This window comes from Protopterus annectens, chromosome 6.part0 (genome assembly GCF_019279795.1).
Source record: "Protopterus annectens isolate FY-2018-M chromosome 6.part0, PAN1.0, whole genome shotgun sequence".
Taxonomy (NCBI): Eukaryota; Metazoa; Chordata; order Ceratodontiformes; family Protopteridae; genus Protopterus; species Protopterus annectens.
In genome coordinates this window covers 257,673,517-257,698,575 of record NC_056737.1, presented here as the reverse complement: position 1 = coordinate 257,698,575, position 25,059 = coordinate 257,673,517, and the positions used below count along the sequence as shown (strand labels likewise).

At 37.2% G+C, this 25,059-nt stretch overlaps 1 protein-coding gene across 3 annotated transcripts in view; it reads left to right on the top strand.

The window, feature by feature from the left end:
• The window catches only part of PLEKHD1 (pleckstrin homology and coiled-coil domain containing D1), a 532,907-nt gene that overhangs the window by 317,418 nt on the left and 190,430 nt on the right, over positions 1 to 25,059 (top strand). For all 3 annotated transcript variants that reach the window (XM_044074000.1, XM_044073999.1, XM_044074001.1), the window contains exon 6: positions 23,665 to 23,717. In XM_044074000.1, the coding sequence (XP_043929935.1) occupies positions 23,665 to 23,717 (53 nt within the window). The remainder of the gene's footprint in view (positions 1 to 23,664; positions 23,718 to 25,059) is intronic.

Here is a 25,059-nt window from a genome sequence, read left to right as displayed (position 1 = left end):
AGCTCCTGCTTCCTTGTAGTTAGCCATCCTCCCTTATCTCTGCTTTGGGATTCTACCCAATTGTTAGGACTGCAGCAATGTGAGATGAAGAACATAGTACAGTTTTGTACCTACCATAAATGTAGATGTTCGAAGATCCACATTGCTGCAGTCCAATTTACCCTCCCTCCTTCCCCTCTGTTGTTAGAGGTGGTTGTGTGGGTTGGATTGTACATTTTGTGTATATTGTATATATTGTACTATAGTTAGTGCAAGGGTGGTTGGTTGGTTGTTTGCTGTCTTTTGGTTTTGACCTTTCTTTTTAGGGTCTTCTGACATCTGGGGCAAGAAAAGACTGAGGATATGACGCCGGTCATGCGCATTTGTACCCTGACGTACTGACGTCAGTCAAATGCGCCCTGACCGACGTCAGCCTTATACTTTGATATTCGGGCCGACCGTGGACAGCGGACTACCCAATTGTTAGGACTGCAGCAATGTGGATCTTCGAACATCTACATTTATGGTAGGTACAAAACTGTACTTTTTATATAATCTCCAAAGGATTCTTACATACTTTTCATGTTGGATTAAAGATATGAAAGACGGCACAGATGTTTTTAGTACATTTTCTGTAAGACCATACTATTTTAAGCAAATACAGCATTTGAATTAAAATGACAGATACTATTCCTTGCTTTGTACCTCACACACAAACACACACACACACACACACACACACACACACACACACACACACACACACACACACACACACACACACGTGTTTAGTTTACAACATGGGACTGACAGTGAATCACTCATTTCTCAGTCCTTCTTTGTTTGGCTCCTTTTAAGCTCGTAAATGAAATGAAATCCTTCACCCAGACTATAGCAAGAATTTCCTGGGTTCAATTTGTGATCCAGCCATGATCTAATACAGGGACAGTTTATCCCCAATACTGAGTGTGGGATGGTGTCCAATGCCTTGGTGATTTGCCCACATTCATTGACTCCACAACCCTCTCAAGGAAATCAACCAGGTTAAACAGGAAGGCTATGCCCTTGATAAACCTGATATGGCTTTTGTCAAGAGTTTGTAGGCTGCTTATGACATTATTATTAGCTCCATAATTATCTTTTCCATAGCCTTACAGATAAGGCTGGTCATGCTTACGGGTCTGTAATTACCCAGGTCAGTTGATGCCTAACCTTTGTGCAAGGGGGAAAACTGTTGCTGTCCTCCATTCCATTGGCACAAAGACTGTTGGAAGTTGATATTAAACAGCCTTTGTAGGGGGTCTGACAAGTCCTGTTTTGGGCTGAGAAGTGGACAGCCCAGTATGTTATCTGGCCCCATGGAAGTAGTGTCCCTGAGGACTTGTTAAGTTTCATATTGCTCTTCTTGATCAGATGAAGGGAAAAATCAGACTGGTGTCTGAGGTGGATCTGAAAATGAAACTGTTGGACTTCGCCCTGACTATTAAGTGGCACAACACTGTATCAAGCATAGATATGATGCTTTAGATTCATTAGATTTTGGTGGTGGCTTATAAGGTTAGTGATTGTGAGGCGTTGCTGGCTGTAGCTCCAGTGATACCAGAAAATGTGAAAGTGCATCACCTTAATGCAACTTTTGAAAAAGATCTGCTCTTAGTCATTCCTGCTGCTGGTGTTTAAAAGGAGGGAGGAAATCAGGGTCATCTGTGATTAGCAGCATATCTGAGTGAGGCTCTTAACTCCTGCCAGAGAGGTCAAAGTGCAGTTCCTTAATGTATTCCTTGATAAAGATCTGCTGTTTGGGATCCCTACTGTTGAAATATTTAGAAAGATGGAGGAAAAAGGAACAACCAGTCAGTGGAACAGCTGTTTCATTCCACAATATGACAAATTATCCATGGAAAAACATGGAACAGGCTCCCCATCCACATAAAACAAAGTTCATCCATGTCCATATTCAAATACAACTTAGATCTATGGAAGGGAAACAGACAATTTACACCAGGATTTTACCCTGTACTGCTAATGGACACAGACAGCTCATAAATGCTTTATCCCATGCATGGGTCCACTAAAATTATCTATGGTATGATCCCAGTGATTCTTATTAATGGCAATATATAATTATCAACCATGGGATGGGTAAGGCCAGTCTATAACCAAATGGGAGAGGTTATTTTGAGCACAAAAAGGGAAACTGGTTAGGTTTAAAATGGCCTGCAAGGTCAGCCAGCCTAATACATACCTGTGAAAGTCTGGACCCTATAATAGGCAAGGAAAAGGGTAAGTAAACAATAGAAAGGGTCGATACAAAAAATGGCAGGGAGATCACAATAGGAATCCATAGGGAGCAGCCATGACTGCATATAGCATCTGCATCCCCTTCTCCTACCCATTCCCTGTTGATGTCTTCCTTTACCTGTCACTTAGCAGGAAGAGTAATCTGATTTGTAATGAACTGGGAACACATTATGAGAAATAAGTGGATGCCTAAAATAATTTCACAGGGATACAAACTTCACTTCATAAGAAAACCAAAGGTAACAGGTATTACTCTGTGTCACGAGATCAACTACCTCTACTACTTTCAATTTTACAAGAATGCCTGCAGCTGTAAGTAATAGAACGCTGCCAAAGCAGAACCAGAACAGAGAAGTACCATTCAGGACTCTTATGAGTGCACAGAAAGGGAGGTCTTTGAGAGTCATCACTGACCATGCAAGACTAAGCAGCTACCTTAAGGTTCCAAAGTCCAATATTTTGTCATTGCAAGTTCTCTTACAACTCCTATTCCTCTCAGCTCTGATGATTACACTGGCATTGCTCCTTGCAGAAATAAGTGCATTTGCATTTAACCTGCCAAGATGACTGTTTCACCTGGGCACTGTCCATGAAAGTGATAGAGAGGGCTCTGCAGTTCATAATGGATTGTTTTCAAAACATGGGATTTTCATTTAACATGCTGAAGTCAAGTCTCACCCTCACTGTGTTCATAGGGATCTTGCTGGAATCCAAAAACCAGAGAGCCTATCTTGCTTACTACAAAGTGGAGTTCCTTGCACAGAATACTGTTGTCACAGCCAGGGAGATTTTTAGGTCACTAGGATTTATTGTCTCCATAATTTTGATGCCGTATCTGGCAGGGATGCTTATGAGGAGATTTCAGTGTTACCTAAGAAACACTTGGAGCCAATGTTCTTATGTTCTTGGCCATGGACAAAATGTTTGTTGCCACCTTGCATAACAAAGGAACAGGACTGGTGGCCAAACAAGGTTAGACATAGCCAAGGTGTATCCTGCAGACAGGAAGCCCATGGGCAGACCCTGTCTACAGATACTGCAGGCCTGCCATGTGAAGCCCATACAGTAGGCCTTGAGATAAAAGGTACTTGGGATCCATCTCAAAGAAAGCATATAAACATACAAAAATCATGGCATTGTTCCAAGCACTAAAAGCTTTCAAACCCTTCTAAAAAGGAATCTTTTGCACGTGACAGCAGACAATAGTACTACTACATAAATGAACAAGGAATGGGGGGAGTGCCAACAGTACTAGGGTAGTTGCAACTACTGTTGCTTTTCTTGAGGAAGGGCAAGTACTCAATCTATTTTGATGGCTAGTAGGCTAGGTATTGCTACTGCTGTCATTCTGAATGACTTGCAAAAACTCAACTCGGTCAATTCTTCTTCCCTCACAATCCTTGTGAGCTCCTGCAATCATCCCAGTAATAAGTGCTATGATGACACTGAAATATATAAAAAGCAAATTGCACCAAGCTGAAGTAGCTGCTGATATGTGTAATGCTGTGTTCTTAGTGCTTTATGTTAACTAAGGATTCTTGCAGAATAGGCTTGCTGAAACTGTAAATTTAATACTCCTTTGATGAAATGTGGATTTCTAAGCTTACTGTTTGGAATCTTGGCAGCTCCAGAGGTATTCCAAAGATTAGTAACTGAGAAGATTGATGGTTTAGAACCTATTACCAGTGTAATTAATGATCATCTGGTTTGGGGTGCTACTAAACAAAGGCAATTTATGTGTCTTATTAAACTGTTAAACAAATTATGACAGAAAGATGTTAAGTAAAGCAGAAGTGTCACATCTGTTTATGAGTTCTCATGTTCATGACCCATTGATTGATTTCTGATGGTCAAGTTGGAGAAACTATGGATATGCAGAAGTCAGCTGTTACACAATTCCTTAGTATGGTGATATGTGCTTCCAGGTTCATGCTAAACATGTTGGCTATAACAATTCCTATCAGGAAGTTACTAGAGTATGTTGTTGCTTGATTTTGATCAGTCAACAAGAAGAAACTTTGACAATGATTAAAATGTTAGTTTCCGAAGCCCCTACATTTAAATTGTGTTTCATGCTGCAGCTCTGCAAAAACAGATACTTATCAGCAAGGGCTGGGTACAGTTTTGTTGCAGTAAGGTAAATTAGTAGCCTTGACTTATGCTCAGACTGAAAAATAAATGGTCATATCTTTGGCTGTCAGCAATTCCATGACTATATATCTGTAAAAAGTGTCACTATGGAATTAAATCAAAAGACTAATGAGTCTTTATTCAAGAAATGTTTTCACAAAATTCAGCCAGGCTGTAAAGGTGGTTTCTGATGTTACAAAACTATAGAATGCAAGTTCAGTTTAAACCATGCAGACTAATTCATATAGCTGATATCTTATGTAAAACATACCTACAGAAACATAGAGAGGATTCAGTGGAGAAAAACTGATATATTTTATTGACCATTTCTTTACTTTCCATGTGTATGAAGAAGCTGAAAGAGATTGCCATCAGTACAAGAGAAGACTTTGAACTATTGTTATCAGTCATGATAATGAATGGTTGACCAGGTAGTACTAAATCACTGCATCCAAATATTCATGTTTACATTACATAGATGAGATTTCCTGAAAAAACTTGTTTATAGCTTAGCAGTACAACTGAGCTATGTGAAGCTATATTGATTAAAATACACAAATCCAGTTTAAAAAAACAGTAAGTGTTCAGAAATACTTTGTGGTATTCTGGTGGTCCAAGTTGTTTGCAGATTGAACAAATAGTGTCAACACAGGGTGTATGTATTATGTTAAGAAATCAAAAAAAGTAAGCAGCACATGCAATTCTAGATATTATTCGGATAAAGCAGAAGTTGATTTATTAAAAAATGCACAGTATCTCATTGTATTTGTATTACTACAACTTTCCAGAAGTGCATTTTGTTAAACCACAAATCACTGTGTTGTTGAAGTACTGAAAACTATTTTCATCAGGCATGCCATTCCTGAAGAACTAGGGTCAGACAGTTCTACGTAGTTTTTGAACAAGAAGGTTTCATAATTTTCTGTAACATTTGGATGTCAAAAATACTACATCAAGTTCTTGATATTCACAGACCTGGGTGGCTGCAAATTTACAGATAAGTAGAATAAATGCGTTAGACAGAGAAAATAAATATGTGACAATTTGGATGGTTACCAGTGAGTTATATTGTACAGAAATACACTATTACAATCAACAAGCCTGACATCAGCACATTTTAAAATATCAATGTTATACTCATTATTAGTTCCAGATAGTAAGAGTGGGTGGCCACGGTGGTGCAGCAGTTAGCGTTGCCGCCTCACAGCAAGAGGTTTTCCAGTTCGATACTCGGCTGGGGTGCCTTCTGTGTGGAGTCTGCACATCCTCTCTGTGGTAGTGTGGGTTTCCACTGGGTGCTCCAGTTTCCTCCCACAACCCAAAGACATGCTGTAGGTGGACTGGACACTGCAAATTGGCCCTAGGCATGATTGCATGTGTGTGTGTGCCTTCTGTGGAAGGTTGGGTGCTGGGCTGGCAACTTGACACTGTAAAACTCCGCTGCCAATCATGAGCAGACAGGTGATCCGCTGTGGCGACCCCTAACTGGGAAAAGCCGAAAGAAGAAGAAGTTCCAGATAGTAAGAGGAGTGCATTAGAATTGTTGCAAGACCATTAGCATAAAAAGAAGCTCTGCTATGGCTGATTATACCAGCATATACATATTGTGCAAAAAGTAGAAGAGTTAAAAATGAATGTTAATCAAAAATCTGCAAAATTTCAGTCTTTTTACAGAAAACCAGTATGTCACATATTGCAGATGGTGAAACAATAGCCAAGGTCATAACTGATACAAAGGTCATCTTATACAAGTATGTAGAAAAGATGGGTTGTCATGTCCAGGAGAAATGCAAATTTCTCCAACTCCAAATATGAGTGGTCTCCATGTCCTTTGTTGCAAGAACCATGTCCAATTTCCCAGAATGTAAATGTGTCTATGTGCACCTCTCTCAACCTCTTACTGCAAGAAATCTGCACAAAGCCAACAATATTGGGGGGGGGGGGGCAAAGACCCAAAATATAGGGACGGATTTTAAATATTGCTCTTATGAAATTAGCGAGAATAGATTTTGTGTTAGTATGTATTTTCTGAAGGATAATGAAGTCTGAAAGTCAAATGTTTGTCATTACTTAGTGACTAAAATTCCCAGTGGTTTGCCAGAAAAATCACAAATTTTATGAGGAACAGCCTAAAAGCATGATGCAAAAATCTGGACATTCTGTGAAAATCTGGATAGTGGAGAGGTATGGTCAGTGAGTGACAATTTAGTTACTCCTAAAGGCTCTTGAAGTCTGAATGTGAAACATTCACACAGAGATAGTCAGGTTGCAGAAAAAAAATGCAAGGGGTTTCTCTGTAATCACTTATGAATACATGTTCTAGATATGGGCTTTTAATTGGGAAAAAACAATTGGATAATCATGACTATACACAGTATAGATTTTTGGGTGTAACTTGAATAGCCTGAATTAGATGAAATTCCATAGAATTCATTTGCATATAACACATGATACATGTAATGTGGTAATTCCTTAGAATCCATTTGTGTACAACACATGATACACGTAATGTGGTAATTCCTTAGAATTCATTTGTGTACAACACATGATACACGTAATGTGGTAATTCCTTAGAATTCATTTGTGTACAACACATGATACACGTAATGTGGTAATTCCTTAGAATGCATTTGTGTACAACACACGATACACGTAATGTGGTAATTCCTTAGAATTCATTTGTGTACAACACATGATACATGTAATGTGGCAATTCCTTAGAATTCATTTGTGTGCAACACATGATACACTGAATATGGTAATTCCTTAGAATTAATTTGTGTACAACACATGATACATGTAATGTGGTAATTCCTTAGAATTCATTTGTGTATAACACATGATACATGTAATGTGGTTATGTGGTAATTCCTTAGAATTAATTTGTGTATAACACGATACATGTAATGTGGTTATGTGGTAATTCCTTAGAATTAATTTGTGTATAACACGTTACATGTAATGTACTATAATATAATGTATATTGATGTGTGTAATATTATGCATAATAAATGTATCTTCCTAAAGTAAGGAGAATTTGACATACATACATAAGTACACACACACACACACAGATATATATATATATATATATATATATATATATATATATATATATATATATAAGAAAGTCTGCTGATGGCTGCCTAATAGGAAACTTAGAATATCTGAGCCTGACAGGTGCTGCTTGAAACAAATGAATGGATAGGCTTTGGACTAATGTTTGGTTACTGTGTCTTTAAATAGGTGTTACAGCTAATGCCATGACATTGATCACTTCATTAAGGTTTATTAAAGATTGCAGATGAACTCATGTTTTACACCTGTTGACAGGTTATACATATTTGTGCATGTAGATGGCAATTAATGCCACAAACATTAGATAGTTTTGCAAGAGAATGAAAACTTCATTGGTGTAGCATGCATATTCCTGACTGTCCTGTAGGGCTGTGTCCCTGGGGGGGCTAGTTCTTCTTTGCCCCAATGTTTAGAGCCACCATCATAAAGTAACACACCAAAAAATTACTGAGTCCCCTGACAGAAATAGCTCTGATCTGGAATGAGGTGGTATGTGCTAAGTTTTTGGAAGAGATCTGCACAAAGGAACTATAAATGCTGCTCCTCCTACAGATCTGGTGAAGTTATACTAGTTTATCCCTCTCCGTTCTCCAAAGAAGACTGGAAATATCTGAACCATAATAGGCCTCGACAAGCATTTAAATACCTTAATAAAAGAAATGAACATCTGTAAATGTATGCTATTTCCTATTCCAAACTGTAAGTTTCCAGGAATTTACGGTTCCTGTTGCCAGATTGCTTGATCACAGGGCTCAGATATAAAAGCATGAGTCATGAAGTTCAGCATCAGTACATTCTTTTTATGTTCTTTGAATCACAGATAAAATGTCATTAACCAATGCTTTGATCCCTGGGGTATGACAATATTGTCTTAGCTTTTCTCTAGCCAAATATGGGGCTCACAGAAAAACTCCTTGGGCCAGAGAGCATATAGAAATCCTACTGAGGCACTTGATAGAGCATCGGAAGTAGTGAGTGGAAGACAACAGTATGGTGACATGACACAATCGTACGTAATGGTGTATAAAGATACACAGTTTAGAGTGTTTCTTCTTCTAGCTTTATCTTCCAGAATTTCTAGTTTGCATCCAGCATTAAAAAGAAATTTGCATCATTAAGACAACTTCTACAGCTGTAAACATCTTGGTAATGTTCTCATTTATTCACTTTATTCAGATATTCTAGATAAATACAAGTCTTTTCTTGATTTACAATGGCAATCTTTCTGTTCATCTGTTATGTTGGTTTATTTTACTTCTTAAAGGTGTCTAAGCTTTTTATTCACTTAAGCTTTGTTGCTGAGTGTGAGTTGTGCTTTCCTTGCAGCATGTATCAGGATTTATTTGTAATATGATATTCTTCTTTAAACTTTCTAAGCCTGTAAATCAGCACACTCATGAATGATATCTTTGTTGTGGCTCTACACACTGTCCAATATATTTCTGTAATTGTTACTCTATACAGTCACATTGCCAATTTTACTATTTCTGTTGCTCAGAAAACAGATTATCCAAAATATTACAATTTACTATGTTAAGTGTTACAGTTCGAAATGGTTTTATTTTTATTGTTACAACATGTCATAGCTTTTGATCCAGTAGCTCAGTCTGGTACCTCGAATATGCATAATTTATTGCCAACAATTTGACAAGCACTCGACTCAGTGCATCTGATTCCTTTTCAGACCTCCCTGCATCTAACTTTGAATTTAATAGTGCCAGAACAGCTCAGTTTTATGTTTCTGTTTAAATCATTTAGTTTATATTTATTTGTCTTTGTTTACTGGGAAGGTCTGACTTGCCAAAGACTATATTCAGCAGAGGCTTGGGGAAGAAAAGCTCCAGCAGATACATTTGAAATATGTAATAGTTGTAATAATATAACAAAGTATTTTTTTGCAGTTTGCAAGTTCTTTTATGCACAGTTATGTTTTATTCAGTACATGTTCCACAAAACTGGTCAAAAATATAACAGCTCTTTCTCTTCTGCTTGTAGATACATCTATTGCACAATACTTGTATTTTCAGCTTCACTGATTTTTTCCCTTCGGTACCGTTTGTCTCCATTACTATAATTCTCTACTTTTTATTCCAACCCGTTTTACAATTTGGAGCTTGATTAACAGCAGGAAGCCCATCTCTACATACAAAATATAGTGCTAAACCATTTCCACCAAGTCTCAAAATTATGGCTGCTGAGTCCCTAGTGTAAAAAGATAGGAGACTTGACACTCTCCATTTGATCAACTGGGCTCGGTCAACTGTGTTTGACAATTTGAAGATTGAGTAATTGGTCCTTGATTAACTGGAGGAAGCAAAACATAATGCAAAGCCATTTGCACCAAATCTCAGAATTACGGCTGCCGAGTCCATGGTGTAAAAAGATGGAGACTTAGCTATAAATCGGGCTTGAACAGTGGTTATCATCCATACTAAAATAGTTACATTTATTGGAATTTCTGTACCAACTAAAGTTACAGTTTTTACTTGCCTGGATGGACCCCTTCAGCAATCATGTTTTAGTAAAAAAAAAAAAAAAAAAAAAAAAAAAATGCACTGCTTCATTTACACTTGCTATAGTAGTTTCAACCTGTCTGCACAGAGCACTTCAGCACTCATGTTTTAGTAAAAAAACGCACTGCTTCATTTACACTGTAGCAATCTGTTTGCTACAAATGTAGCAAACAGTTGCTACAGTTTACACCCTGCCTTCCCAGAGCACTATACGCTAGATTTTAGTTTAAAAAACAAGGAGAGGAAAAAAAAACCTTTGTAGCAAACTGTTTGCTAGCAACAGTTGCTACAGTTAAGACCACACAGAGAGTGCTACAGCACTGAAGTTTTACTGCTAATGCAACCAATACTGACTTTTAAAAGCCGGTATTACATTAAAAAGCAATCTGGATCGGCTGATCACACCTGGGGCTGTCATACCTCTCAAATGTCCAGATTTTCACAGAATGTCCAGATTTCTGCCTCATATTTTTGGTCAGGTCCTCATAATTTTTTTTTTATGACAAATCACCGAGGACTGAAGCCACTAAATAATGATATATATTTGCATTTCAGACTTTACATCTTTCAGAAAAAGAAATGCATGCTAACACAAATCCTGTTATTCTAGCAACTTTAAACTTATAGGAGCAATATTTAAAAGTTGTCTCTATATAGGAATTAGAGCAACAGTCTTTCAGTTTATAGACGGAAAACAAAACTGGAATGGGATGATGTTAACAAGGTGGGTGGGATTGTTAGAACCTCATTAATGTTGTCACAAAATAGAGTTGTTTAGCTAAGTGGGTGGCAGTGTTTTTAGCTTTCGTCTAAGACAGAAATGTGATTTTAGTAATGACAGAGTGTCCCTTTAATGTTAGAAGCATAAGAAATAAAATTGCTACATGCCTGGACTACTCAACATGAGTCTGATATTCTCTCTGCAAATTATACCTCCTGGATATAATATCATTCATAATGACCATATAAAGATGAAGGGTGGTGGTATTTTGCTTTAATATTTCCCAACAACTACCATATTTCCCCTTACAACAAACCAATACCAAAATTCAGTTTAGCAGAGCTTGTTATAACTTTATTGAAATTAAATAACTATAAACAAGTATGCATTACTGTTCTTTAGATCCCTTCTGGCGACAATACAGCTATACTGGAAGATATCCTATATTAGATATCCATAACAATTACACAAGAAATGATAATGCTATGTGATGTGAATGTCAACTGGTTGGACATGAACTTTAATTTTGCTACATCTAGTGTGAACTTATTTGGTTTCACACAACTAATTCATATCCTCACACATTATAGCAAGGCATCAAATTCCCTATTAGACTGGATGCTAGTATTGGACCCTAGCAAATACACCACTTCAGGTGCAATGCCTGACTGTGTCATCTCCCAATCTATAACACTATAGACATCTCACACATCCACTTAAACAGCATGTTTATAAAACTACATGCAACCTTTCCAACCCAGAAATGGTCATTCCTAACCTGTTATCTATTAACTGGAACTTCCAAAAAATCCTCGTCTTTAGATGTTAATGTGAATGAATTCAATACAACCTTTCTGAGTATCCTAAATAGCCTTGCAACTCTTAGAGGGAAGAAAATAAAAAACAAATAATGCAAGTTGGCTATCAAAAAAGAGTAGAATGCTAATGCAGGATAGAGAAAAAAAGTGGAAAGAATGACAAAAATATAAAACACCACAATATCTTGAAAACTTCAGAGTGCTTTACCAGCATGCTAAAAGGCAAATTAATGAAGACAAAAAAATCTGTACTTTAATAACTTTAAGAATAATAGTAAACAAACCTCTAAAAACTTCTCAACAGTCATTAAAGAAATCTTGCATCCCGGTCATAAATTCAAACCTAACCCCTCTCTCAATAACTCATCACTGAAACCGCTTTACAAGTCAACTCTTATTTTATACATTGTATAGCATCTCTAACCAAGGATTCACCAGTATCTAATCCTAACCCTGCCCAACAGCCCCGTATCACCACATCCACTTTCACCTTCAAACATGTGCCCACATCCTATATAAAACTATTCTTAAACTCAAACCATGCTGAACTTCAACTGTTGATCTTCCAAGAGAATACCTTAAATAGCAACCAATAGCATTGCTTACCCTGTCCCAATCCTTATAAATTGATCAATCTAGGAATCCCACATTCCCACCCTCTCTCTATAAAAATTAACACATTATAACTCTGCACAAAGGAGAAAATTCAATAAACATTACTAAGCTTAGACCTATAGCAATCTTGTACCCCCTCTTCAAAATACTTGAAAAATGTATTCAAAAACAATTGCAAAACTATGTCTTGAAGGAAGAACTCCTGTCCCCCACACAACATGGCTTCTGCTCTTCACATAGTACTAACACTGCACTTCTAACCTATATAGATACTGTCAATAAAGCTAGGGGTAATGGCAAACTAGTCTCCTCTTTATTTCTAGACTTGTCTAAGCCTTCAACACATTTTGTCACAGCAAACTTCTGCTTTGAATGTTCTCATTAGGTTTCTCTCAGCCCACCCTACTATGGTTCAAAAGCTACATATCCAATTGGTATCAGTCAGTAAAATCGCAATCCTCCCTCTTTCCACACATCCCAATCACCACCAGTGATCACAAGGTTCTATCCCTGACCCCATCCTATTTAACATTCTCACTAACACCCTCCACAAATCCACACAACAGGCCTCCCTAATACAGTACACAAATGACTCAACACTCATTTGAACATCTGACAATGCAGCACACATCCAAAAAAAATTACTCAGAAAGCTTTAACAGTGACTAAAACATGGCTTTGTAACTCACAACTCCTGCTCAAACTTAAAAAAAAAAAAAAGAAAGAAAAACTACTACTTTTTCCACCAAATCCCTCTCCCATGAGAAAGTAAAATTTAAACTCTTCTCTCTTGATAATACAACCATTGAAGTCACTTCTCATAGCAAATCATTAGATATGATAATGGATAATAATCTGAAATTCGACCTACATATACAAAATTGCATAAAACAACTCATCAAAAACTAGGGATGCTTTATAAAGCCAAAAACTTTATCACCGAAACAGCAAAAGCTACACTTGCCACTACTTATCCCCTCCTTACACTTCTTTATAGTGCCCCCATCCTTACTAACCTTCAGGCATCACAAAAATCAAAACTTGAGCAATGCTATAACAAAGTTGCTAAATCTGCAGCAAGTACACCTTTCAGAACCCACCAATTTATAACACTAAAAAACTTAAAATTGGTTAAAACTCACCCATCAACAAACACATACACGGCTTCTTACTACCTACAAAATTATCAAGAATCCATCTGCTTGTCCAGCACTAAATAACATTCTACACAGCTAAGTTTCTAGTCAGTCAATATGATCCATTGATAAAAAAATACTGTGTCCACAAACCTATCAAATCTGTTGAGCATTGTCTGTACTTTGTACCACATTGCTAAGGTCTGAAACTTCTTATCTTTATCCATCAGGTCAGTATCCTCCCTCCCATCATTCAAAACCATTTTGAAAGACTTTCTAGCCAAAAGCTGTCTCTGTTCTTGCTCAACACCAGGATAAACTATGTCCCTAAATGTGGGTAAATACCTATTCATACCTCACATCTCCGTATTCTCCCTTCTTCACTCACTTCCTTACTTCTTTCAATTTCCCTCTTGTCTTTCTCTTTAAATATAGTGCAAGCCTGCTTTTGTCTCGCTTCTTTTTGCAATTCCTGTTTGTATTATACTAACTTACCTTTAATTTCTCTATAAGCTGGCTAAAACTTCTCTAACTGTTAAATCATTGTCATATAACTTGTAGCTACTCTTAACCAATGTTTTCTTATTATGTCTAATTTGGTATAATTATTTAAACTGTAATTGTTTTTTGTATTATGATTTCAGGAGGATGTCATAAAATTATTATTATTAAAATATTTTGTAATACTTTGGAGCTTTTCTACCTAGACCTCCGCTGAAAATAGTTTGCTACCCAGTCAGACTTTCACAGTAATCAAATGCCAATAAATAAATAAACTGATGAAAAAAATTAACCAGACTGTAAATTTTGTATATTATTTTTATTAAATTGTGTTATCTAGTGCATCCTTGTATGGGTCTTGTTTTTGGAGGTGTTTTTAAGGTTATGATCATATAAGTGCCTTTTTTTTTTTCTTTAAGTTCCTGATATCCTTACTGTCTTGGTAAAATGGCGGGAAGATCATGTCTAGAAAAGTGAAGTGACAGTCCCAGCATACCTCTCATGTGTACCTCATTACAAGGAATGCACCTCATTTGGGGTCTTAAAAAGTTCATGTTCCTCAAAGTTCTTCAAAGTTCCACATTGAAAGAGTCTGTCACACATTCAGTGTTAGGAATTTGTTTAAGGGAAATCCATGGTGAATAGAAATTAATCATATTAATTCATTAAAGGATCTTCTTTATAAGTAAAACAAGCATATTTCAACCATCCAATGACCTTCCTAGTTGAAGTTGTTAGTAAGCCATTAGTATGTGTTCCACATTTTGCCCATTTCTTCCACATTATGAAAGCGAGTGTTCCTCATTTTGGAGATGGAAAGTTGAGAGCTATGAGTCCCAGTGTGCTTTGTATTTAGAAAATATTTTATAGAAACCTGTAAGAAATGCAGCTATTTTTGTGAGGAGCTTTTAAATGGAAATGTGTACTCCAGATGATCCCGACTAATATACAGGAACAAGTCGACCTTCACGCAGTGTCTGTAGGCTGCTACTTCCTCCTGAATAACTGAAAGCTATCTTTGATGACATTATGATCTGGATTTCTGAGAACTTTCATTCAGGCATCGTTATTTTAGGAGAAGTGAAGACTGACCGAGTATCCTGTTCTAGTATCTTTTTACACAGGGTTGTTAAGCTCTTTTGTCTTGGTCAAATCATTTGCTTAGAAAATGAAATAACAAATGCTCAAACCAAGAAAGCATCATGGACTGAATTCCCAGCCCTACCTTTGCAAATATCATAAATACCGGCTTTTCACTGCATAAAATAACATGCATCAAAAACTCCAAAGTGATACCCCAGCCCTGTGATACAGATGTTTAAAGTCCTGGTTGCACCTTAGATGATCCACATTTGACTAGTGGCATGAGCACTATGAGAGTGGGTGGGAGTGAGAGGCTGACAATGGCTCACCCATCCTGGATGGAGGGAAGCTGCTCTGCCTATCTACAATAGTAGCATTAAGACCTTGGTGAGCTGCATGCCAAGCAGTATGCCCAAGCAAGGAAGAGAGCATGCACCATGTGAAGGCAGCCATTGTGAAGCTCACTAGGCTACTGTGGGGGGGTGAGTGTTACGGTACACTCCCTGGCAACAGCATGATGCTACAATTGTGTCATTGATCTCCTGACCAGCCACGGCCATTTGTTATTTGTTGGTTTGAGACCAGTGTACATAAGGTTGGGTCCAGTAGACCTTTTGAATGAGGACAGGAGCTAGTGGCAGCTGATGGTCAGGTATGGGGAGGCAGGGAAAAAAAAAGATCAAGGAAATTATTCTGACAACTTTTAAAACTAAAAGCTCAGACTCTGCAATGATGAATGGATTTCCTCCCAGATTTATCTGACACATAGCCTAAGCTTAATCAATATCTATTATCTTTCTTATCAAAAGTAGTTTAAAGGAAGGAGATGTTCCTTCAGTCATCCTTCTGCATAAAGGAGAAATGCTAGTTGAATCAAATAACTATAGGCTTATAGTTTCCAGACACTTTAGATATGTACAGCTACTGAAATTTCTGAATGCTATCGATTAAAAAATTGGTTCTTAACATGAATTTCAGAAGGGGTATGATACTGAGTCAGTCTTAGGCCCCCTGTCTGCACTTCTTATGACAAGTCTTAAAAATAGTTTTATTCGGGTTCTGTATGTTTATCCTCTGTGGGTCCACTGTGATAATCTTTTTGTTAGCATGGTGGTGATTCTGACTTCATAAGGACTGGAAACTCTACATTTTCTTCACAAGATAAACTAAAATAAGAGTTTCTGTACTGGAGAAAAAATTGAGATATCCAGATTTAAACTGAATGTTACCAAATCAAACCAAATGCTATTTTTCAGCAGTAAGTATAGAACTGCTTACTCCCCTTCCATCTCAGTAAAGCATTTCTGAGAGCTGTTTGATATACTTCATGCTATGAGACAATTGAGAATAATTTTTTGTCAGTCAGAACGTCACGTTCATTAGCTTGGCAATCTCATCAAGGAATATTTTTGAAATTGAAGTTACTGCCGTATTATTTTGTGTTGTCAGAAATACCTCTGTGCAGTGCTGAATTGATTAAAAAAAGCTAACCAAACTCTGGAATATCATTATAGATCCAGATTTGCTCTAAGCTCATTAACACTTCTCTTGCTTTATTTAAGCCTGTCTACTTCCCTTGCAAGTATATATGTACAAGACATTTCGGAAAGATTAAATCTGTCAGCTCAACAAAACTTTATTCATGTAACTTCTTCTTGTTAACTTCATTTGAATTGGCTGAATTTGCAAATAAACTACAAATGTGCCGTTTAAATCTGGCATTTATTTTTTTTCTTTGCTAACTGCTCTTCTTTACTCAGTAGGTGTATAATATAATATAAACAACCTAGAAACCACTGATTCTTTAATGCTTTCTTTGTTCCTCCAGCTTACAATAATCATAAAACGCAAATTGATAAAGATGAGTTTAGAAGTCTTCTAAGGTTGGGTGCCGGGCTGGCAACTCGACACTGTAAAACTCCACTGCCAATCATGAGCGGACAGGTGATCCGCTGTGGCGACCCCTAACCGGCAAAAGCCGAAAGAAGGAGAAGAAGAAGAAGATAAATGGCTAAGCTGAAAACTTATTTTCAAAGAGATCTTGCCTTATTCAGATTTTACCTCCTAATCCCTCTCTTCAAATTGAGTGTCAAGGGTAACTCTGAAACATCCTTTGAGAACTTTGCATTCCAAAGTGATTAGATTTTATGTCTGTATTATTTTTAACTCCTCAGCATTTGCACTCTTATGAGCTCTAGGCAAATGTAATTTTTTATAACATGCTCTCTAGTCCCTTTAACCCATCTAAAAGATTCTCAAATATAAAGAAAACATTACTTAGGTATATGCCATTCTGTTTGCACAAGTTGCATTCCTGAAGCATAGAAAGCAGCCATTGCAGTGTACCTACATTAAAGTAGCCCATCCAGTCTTTGGTCCCAGGAATAGCTAATGTAATCCTTCTAGTAGAGTTTGCTGCTAAAAATGCTTTTAATACCTTTCTTTAGTAACTAGTTTTAAGTACAATAAAAGCCTTTTAAAAGGGGTGAAGAGATACTTCCTTTATCACATCTGCCTTATTTTTTATCATTATTTTTTTACATGGAAAAGGTTGGTAAAATATGGTTTTACATCAACTAGGAGGTGTTCATTAGTTGAGCAGACTGGCTGTTTGAAATCATGAAAATGGTCCAAGTAATGCAAAGGCAGACATTTAGTATCACTGGTAATTCATAAAATGTGGCATCCTCAGCAAAGTGTGCAAATGCAAACTTGTTTTCCTCAAAATAATAAAATACCTTCCAAAGAACAAAGATAACATAAGGGAATTAAAACAGACAAAGTTTTCAACCTGGAGTATTATATTTGCTTCTTTTGCTGGTACTTTGTTATATCAGTGGCAAAAGACCAAATGTTCACATTCAGCTATTGGTACTGGCATTTTGTCTTCAGACTTTGTTTCTCCTACTCATGTCAGAAGGACTAAGGATGATATTTTTTTCTTAATTAATTCCTTCAACCTTTAAAGTATAGATGAAATTGTCTCTGACAATATGTGTGAAAAATGCAATAAATAAATAATAAATAAATAAATAAATGTGTAAGGTATCATCTTTCCTGGCATTACAAGCTTATAACACTATGACATTTCCTAATGTTTGCCAACTGTAGAAACTAACTGATTCACTGTGTGGTTCTGATTTAACCTCAGTGGGAAATGAGGTTGTTTACTTCCTCTGTCTGAAGCAAAGCATTAACGAGAGCTGTATGGTATTCCTCATACTATGTGGCAACCGAGAAGCATATATTTTTTTGTCAGCCAGTAACTTGGCTATCTCAGCAAGGAATACTGCATATGTAGCTCATGTGATGACAAATGCATGAATTATTAATTGCTTATACATTTTATAGTAGCTGTTGTTTTTATTGATTGCACCATAATAAGCTTTCTGATGTGCTGTTGTGTTCAGTGGCTCTTTTTTCTTGTACCTCATTGCATTTATAGTGTTCATTTTGATAGTGTAACTCATGTAACCTTTGCTTTCCCATCTAGGCTAGGCTACAATTAACCTCTTTCAGGAAGCAGCTGTTATCAGGATATTTACTTATTTATTTTGTCATAGTTTTTGACAAGACAAATGGCACTGAAAAAAATGGATGTGATGTCACCAAAGGAATAATTACATCATAAAAAAGCTTTACTATTATTACTCTGACCATTTCAGGAGGAGACATACCTCGAAAGAAAATATGGTCAGTATATTCTAGAGGCCTACCAAAATTGCAGAGGATCTAGGTTTTAAGATGTGTTGGGAAAGACAAAACGGCAAGAAATGCTGGTGAGATACTTTAATGTGCAGGCACAGGAACAACCAACCAAAACAAAGAACGTGTTTTCCTCTAAAGAAAATAATGGCAAAGCCATAATCAAATTCAATGCGTACATTAGGAGACTGGAACTGACATGCATAACGACCAGACATGGCATAGTACAACCCTTGCACTGTGTCATGAATTTGTGCAATACAGACTAGTACGCAATTAAAATGGTGAACAACTTGCATAAAACAAAAGCTAACGAAGGCATAACATCTTGTATATCATGGTAAGGCGAATGATGTAGGGCAAGGAAGACATAATCTCAGCAATGATATGTGTCATTATGTGTCACTCTAATGGGTAACATGGCATGAACCCATAATGCATTTGGATAATAAAAAGCTTTGAAATTGTTAGTGGGAAGAAATGGGTGAGAGAAAATAAAACTTACACTAGCAGATATGGCACATGGATGTAAATTACTGTAGTTGTGCAATACCAGAAATGAATATTGCTAGACACCAATATATGCAACAAACAATACAGCCTCTGAGAATTAAAAATCATATTACTGGCCTTTAAAATTATATCAAATGGTTAGAAAGAGTTGCATTTTCTTATTTTTCAAAGTAGAAGGCTATCACCCACATATAATTAGTGGTAAGAAAACTTTCAATAAGTTCAGTTTAGCTATTTAATAATGCACATAGCCTTAAACACCTTTGAGAAGGTTTAACTTTATAAAGAAGAAAATTAACTCTAGAATGGACAAGACAAAAATCTGACAGCAGAATGCTGAGGTGTACAGCAGATAGGTAATGCTTCAACTCTGAGGTGCTTTGATCAGACTACCCCTGAACACTGTGTGCAGTTCTGTTGGCCATATAAGGAAAAGCATGTTGGTCAACAGGAAGAAATTCAGAAGAAAAAAAAAAAAGAAAGAAACATCCAGGGGATAGAAGGGAATGAATATGACCAGAAGCTAGAAGAGCTAGTACTCTTCTGACGTGAAAGTAGAAGAGACAGTGGGGTCATAATGTTAGAGCAGAAGGTCATGTCAAGGTAATGGGAAGAGGGTCATGCTGAACAGTAAGGACAGAGGTAGAAGGGAAATTGCAGGGGGTTAATTACTCTCCAGATCTCTGAAAGTACTTTTTTCACAGAGAGGGTTGTAGACCTATGGAACAGACTACTAGAATGGGCACTGGAGATGGAATCCACATAGGCATTCAGAAGGGCATAGAACAGGTGGAAAAGGGGCAAAAGGAAAAGCAGGAATGGAGGGGAGTTAGAATATTAAAGAACTTGAAAGGTCAGACTGGATAGACTTATTTTTGCTTTCTGCCATTAAGCAAATGTAACGTCATGTAAAACTATATGGGCAGTCCAGGAAGCAACTGGCATATGAGCTTCCTAAAACAACATGCAAAGCAGTAAGACATTGTCATAATCAAAGTTCACAGACATCTTGTGGCTATAACACACTGTGATTTATACACGTGTCATAAATAAAAAAAAAAAACAGACCACACAAAAGCATGGAAAACACATTTATGAATGCATACTGTTATTTATAATGTAACCTCCATACCGTATTCATATGACAATATCATATAGAAGACCTATAGGTACAAGGGTGACCATGGTATCGTAGACACAAAACAGATAAGCTTATGGAAAGAATTATGGCCAGATGTGTACAGTATTAAAGGTATTATTCATTCCCAAAGTAGCATGACCAGCCGAATCCACCCATAAACAGATAATGATCAGACAAATAAACAAGGCAAACAACAGTGTGCCAAATTATGCCACAGTCTCACACACACACACACACACACACACACACACACACACACACACACACGCATCAGCAGCAATGATGTGTTACTAGAAAGGGACTCACTGATGGTTTAGTTATTGCAAAACTTGTGATTACGTGAAGAGAGTGTCAAACTCTTGATGCACTGGGGTCACTGTCTACCCACACATACCTGAGACAATTGTGCAGCTCTCATAAGTATGCAATGCTAACTTAGTCAACAACTTTGAAGTCATAGTCAATATTCTCTGCAAGCCAGACAAATCTGCATCTATGACCTCAGTGAAAATGGAAATGTTTTGTGTACCTTAAGGCAATTTAGCATCAGAATATCACTGTTCTACCTGGAAGCTAAGGAACCTGCAGGGCCTACAAAGTTTGACCTATGCAACTGCACTCCTTTCATCTCTTAGATGACTGTTATTTTGAAGGACACAAAGAGACAACAGTCTTCAGCATATGTATACCCGTGTAAGAAAACATACAGTAATTCATAACCATAATCATAACCATAATCACACAAGAGGCCCCCATCCCAAGCATGATATGTATGGAATAAAAATTGTCAGCATCTGAAACACAATGCCATTATTTGCTCTACACTTCATAAATAACCAGAAATACTCTAACTATGATGGAGCTAGAACACATATGTGTTCTTTTATAAATACTGTGTGCAGTATTAGCTACACCGCAGTGGAATCCATCTGATAGAAAATGCTGTGTCTCTGAGGAATGCATTTGTAAAGTCCAGTACCATAGGCGACCAATACCATAAATGTTTCCACCATAGTATACAGTGAATAAAGTGTTACTACAGTGATGATCATCTGTCTCTGACCTGCTCTCCTTATCTTAAAGATTCAAATACTATGGTAACAGAATCCCCAGTTCTGACTAGTTTTAAAGAACTAAAGTTAAAGAATAACGTATCACAGTACATAATACTCTTAAGTTAAATACAGTTATTTACAATACAACAAATGTAAAAATATTTCTAATTTATGCTTACTGGTCAGATCTGGGGATCTGCAAGATGTATCTGTCCTCAGATCAGCAAGACACTGAGAAAATCATCAGTGTAGATCTTTCCAGATCTAACAACATTGCTCCCAGCTGCACAGGATATCTGTAAGCATAATGAGGCCCTAATCAATATTGTCTCACACATTGCTGTACTTCATATGCTGCACAGATCTATTCCCAAATGCTTGTTCATAATATTAAATCACAAGCTCTAGCTATGATGGAGGGCCAACGCCTGAAATTGGCAGTGTGTTCTAGCGTGACACCTAGGAAGTAGGTATGGTTTAACACATTACAATCCAAAACTAGTAGAGTAAACCACAGTAACTGAGGAAGGACAAGAATCTCCAGTGAACTACCAGCATCTATAAAATCATATAAAACTACAACATGTGACACACTACACCTGATCTAGTGCACAGGCCATTACATATTGTCCAACACAGTGTAAAATGCAGCGATATACTCAATGATCAAGACATTGTACTGAAGTGCAGTTGACATCATTATGTACCACTGAGTGGTATGCATTATACACTGATAACCCATAAAATTAATTTTCATGGAAATGCACAAAAATATTTTAGCAAGATACAGGGACATTTCAGTTGTTAAAACTCATTAATATGCAGGTTGTACTATACAATGGACATGAAATGTAAATGTCACTTTTTTACTTTGTATTTTACTATGCAGCTGTTGGTCATGTTTCTGCCAGGTGTTGTGTAAGACAGTCTTTGCTGCAAGCTGGTAAGTACCACAGTAGTCACCAAAAGGTAAAATAACACAGTTGCATGAACAACACTCTTAAGGTCTGCTTATACTATGCTGATGAAGTCATAACAATGCTGAAATATGCATATCCATAGCTTTATTGGCTTGAAATAGTTCATTAGGGTTGGGAGGGTGGCGGCCTAATGGTTAAGGTGTTTGCCTTACAAACATAAGATGCAGGGTTTGAGTCTCACAAGGGATAATTGACTAGGCTTAAAATGGCTCACAAGGGCAGTTAGCTTAGTACTAAACTATGAACCTATGAAGGTACGTTGCATACATACAGTGCATAGGAAGGTATATCCATGAGGCTGTGCAGAGCAGCATTTTATGGGCTACAGTACTACTTCAAGAGTTTAAGTCAGAATAATATATGGTAACCATTTGTTTTCTCATTACTTGCAACATTGTAGCTACACTACATCCCAGTTAGATTTAACACCTGTTAAAATGAAAATATTGTTGACAGCCTTATAGTGCAATGCAAACAGTGCACATCACTGCATCTGCATTTGCGAGTGGTAGGAAATGTGCTGCATATCTTGAACATTCAGACAGTGCTGGCACAAAGAGAGGAAACAAGCTACAATCTAGATGATATCTCGCATGCACCCTGAAACTTAACCTTAAATGAGGATGCAACTTGTGTTCCTCTCATACAGTGACCATATTGCACACAGCGACCATATTGCACACAGCATTGACTCTAGGGTTCTTTGCTGTTGTTGCAACTCCCACAAAGCATTCCAAATTATATGGCCACTTCACTTCTCCAGGTCCAGAAACACAGGTAGACAGCTGTGGCAAAATCCCATGATATCTGCAATATGTAAGCATGGATAAGGAGTTGATCCACTGTTCTACATTCAGATTGGAAGATACATTATTCTTTATGAGTCCAAGGCCCATCTATTTGACAAAGCCTCTTTTCCATCACATTGGCATAGACTTTTCCAAGGAGGCTGAGGTGCATAATCCCTCTGTAACAAGACAGGCATGCCGACCCTCCCTGCCTGCATTATCAAGTGCCCAAGCCAATAATCAGACTCTGTTTGCCTGAGACATAGTTAGGGCTTTATCCCTCAATGCCACCAGGGAAGTTAGGTAGAGTGGTGATATTTCAATGGTGATGCAGGTATAGCTGATATGTAGACATATATCACCATAATATGAAGACTCCAAGTAAAGACAGACAGACACAAAAGTAATAGACACACACACGCACAAACACACAGCCATACACATATATAAAGCATATGTAATATCAGTATGATGTATGAAAGTTATCATAGCCTTTGTAAAATAAGTTATTCTCGCTTATTGGCCTGCACAGTGTGGACAGCAGATGATTTTTGTTGATGAAGAACAAATCACTAACTGATATTTTGTGTTGAAATTGTGTTTCCAGACAGACTCATGGAGGAAACAGAGGAGCTATGTTTGCAGAGGGAGCAAAAGGAGGTAGGTGTAAAATCTGCTTGGTTCTCAAGAAATTAAAAGTAGCACCGCTTATTCTTCAAGCTGTGGACAGCATGTATAAACTATGAGACTCATTTTCAAAGTTTTTGCATAGCTAGTTACATTTTACACAACACTAAAGACAAACAAGTTATTCTTTAAAATTGTCTTCATACATGGCTGCCACATTTCATGATACGTGCAGTACTGGCTACATCAGAAAACTGGCTGAGGTTGCATTTTCCTGATACATTCTGTACAAAATGAGTGATATTGTATTTTTTATGCATGATGACTCAACAAATCCATGACATTAACCTACTGACAATGAAATTAATATAACACTGCTAGCCAAAGATATGTGGATATCCTCTAACATCAGAAAAACAGAAAGTATTTTTTCCAAGGGTTGCACTCTTGCATCCTTCCATCCGGGGTGGGGGGGGGGGGTGAACCCCTGTACTAATTATATTAACTCTTTGATCACAACACTGAGGAAAAAAGGACAAGCTTATTCATTCCAAGAATTGCTCCTACTCCCCTTATGCAGCACGTCTTTGTAGAAAGCAGTAAAACCTAACTGCATCTCCGGATGACAGAGGCCATTTAGCAATGGAAACTCCCTGCTATTTTACTCCTGTACCCTTCAAAGTAATGCACACCGTCAAGGATCGCACAAATTAAATGAAAATTTTTCATAAATTGTATTCTAACAGTGGCAGTGTTGCAGACATCTGATGCATTTGTTCTGAGGACAGCGAATTCAACGGACATAGTTCAGACAAAGCCACATATTCCAGTATTCTTTGTTTTGAACCCATTACAGGATGCCATCTTCATTGCTTAACAAATGTACTTTCCAAAAGGCATCAGTTCCAAGCACAAAAGAATGAATGCAGGATTTATCTAAGAAGGAAAGTATAATCTCAAATGTTAGGGGTTACCTGAAAAGGGAAGGGGATCTCAATGAAGTATTAATATTCTGAGAACAACTATTCTGAAGAAGAAAGACGTCACCTATATATGTCAGACGTTACCTGAAAAGGGAAGGTGCTCCATTATTTCTTAAAAAACACAGGCAAATGTTACCTCATTAAAACAATAGCTGTAATGCCACTTTTCAAAATATACAATTTTAAAACAGTTCAGAGCAGTGCTAGAAATGTATGCAATTTAGAAAAATAACATAGTGCATGGAACGCACTGTTTACACTCTGATTTTCAGAAAAAGACAAATCAGTTAAGTTCTTGAGTAGCACACAACCTGACCTTGAATGTTAAGCATCCCTGCTAAAGCTGTTACAGTCAGGTGTTGGGCTAATCATTCAAATTTGACAGCACTGAC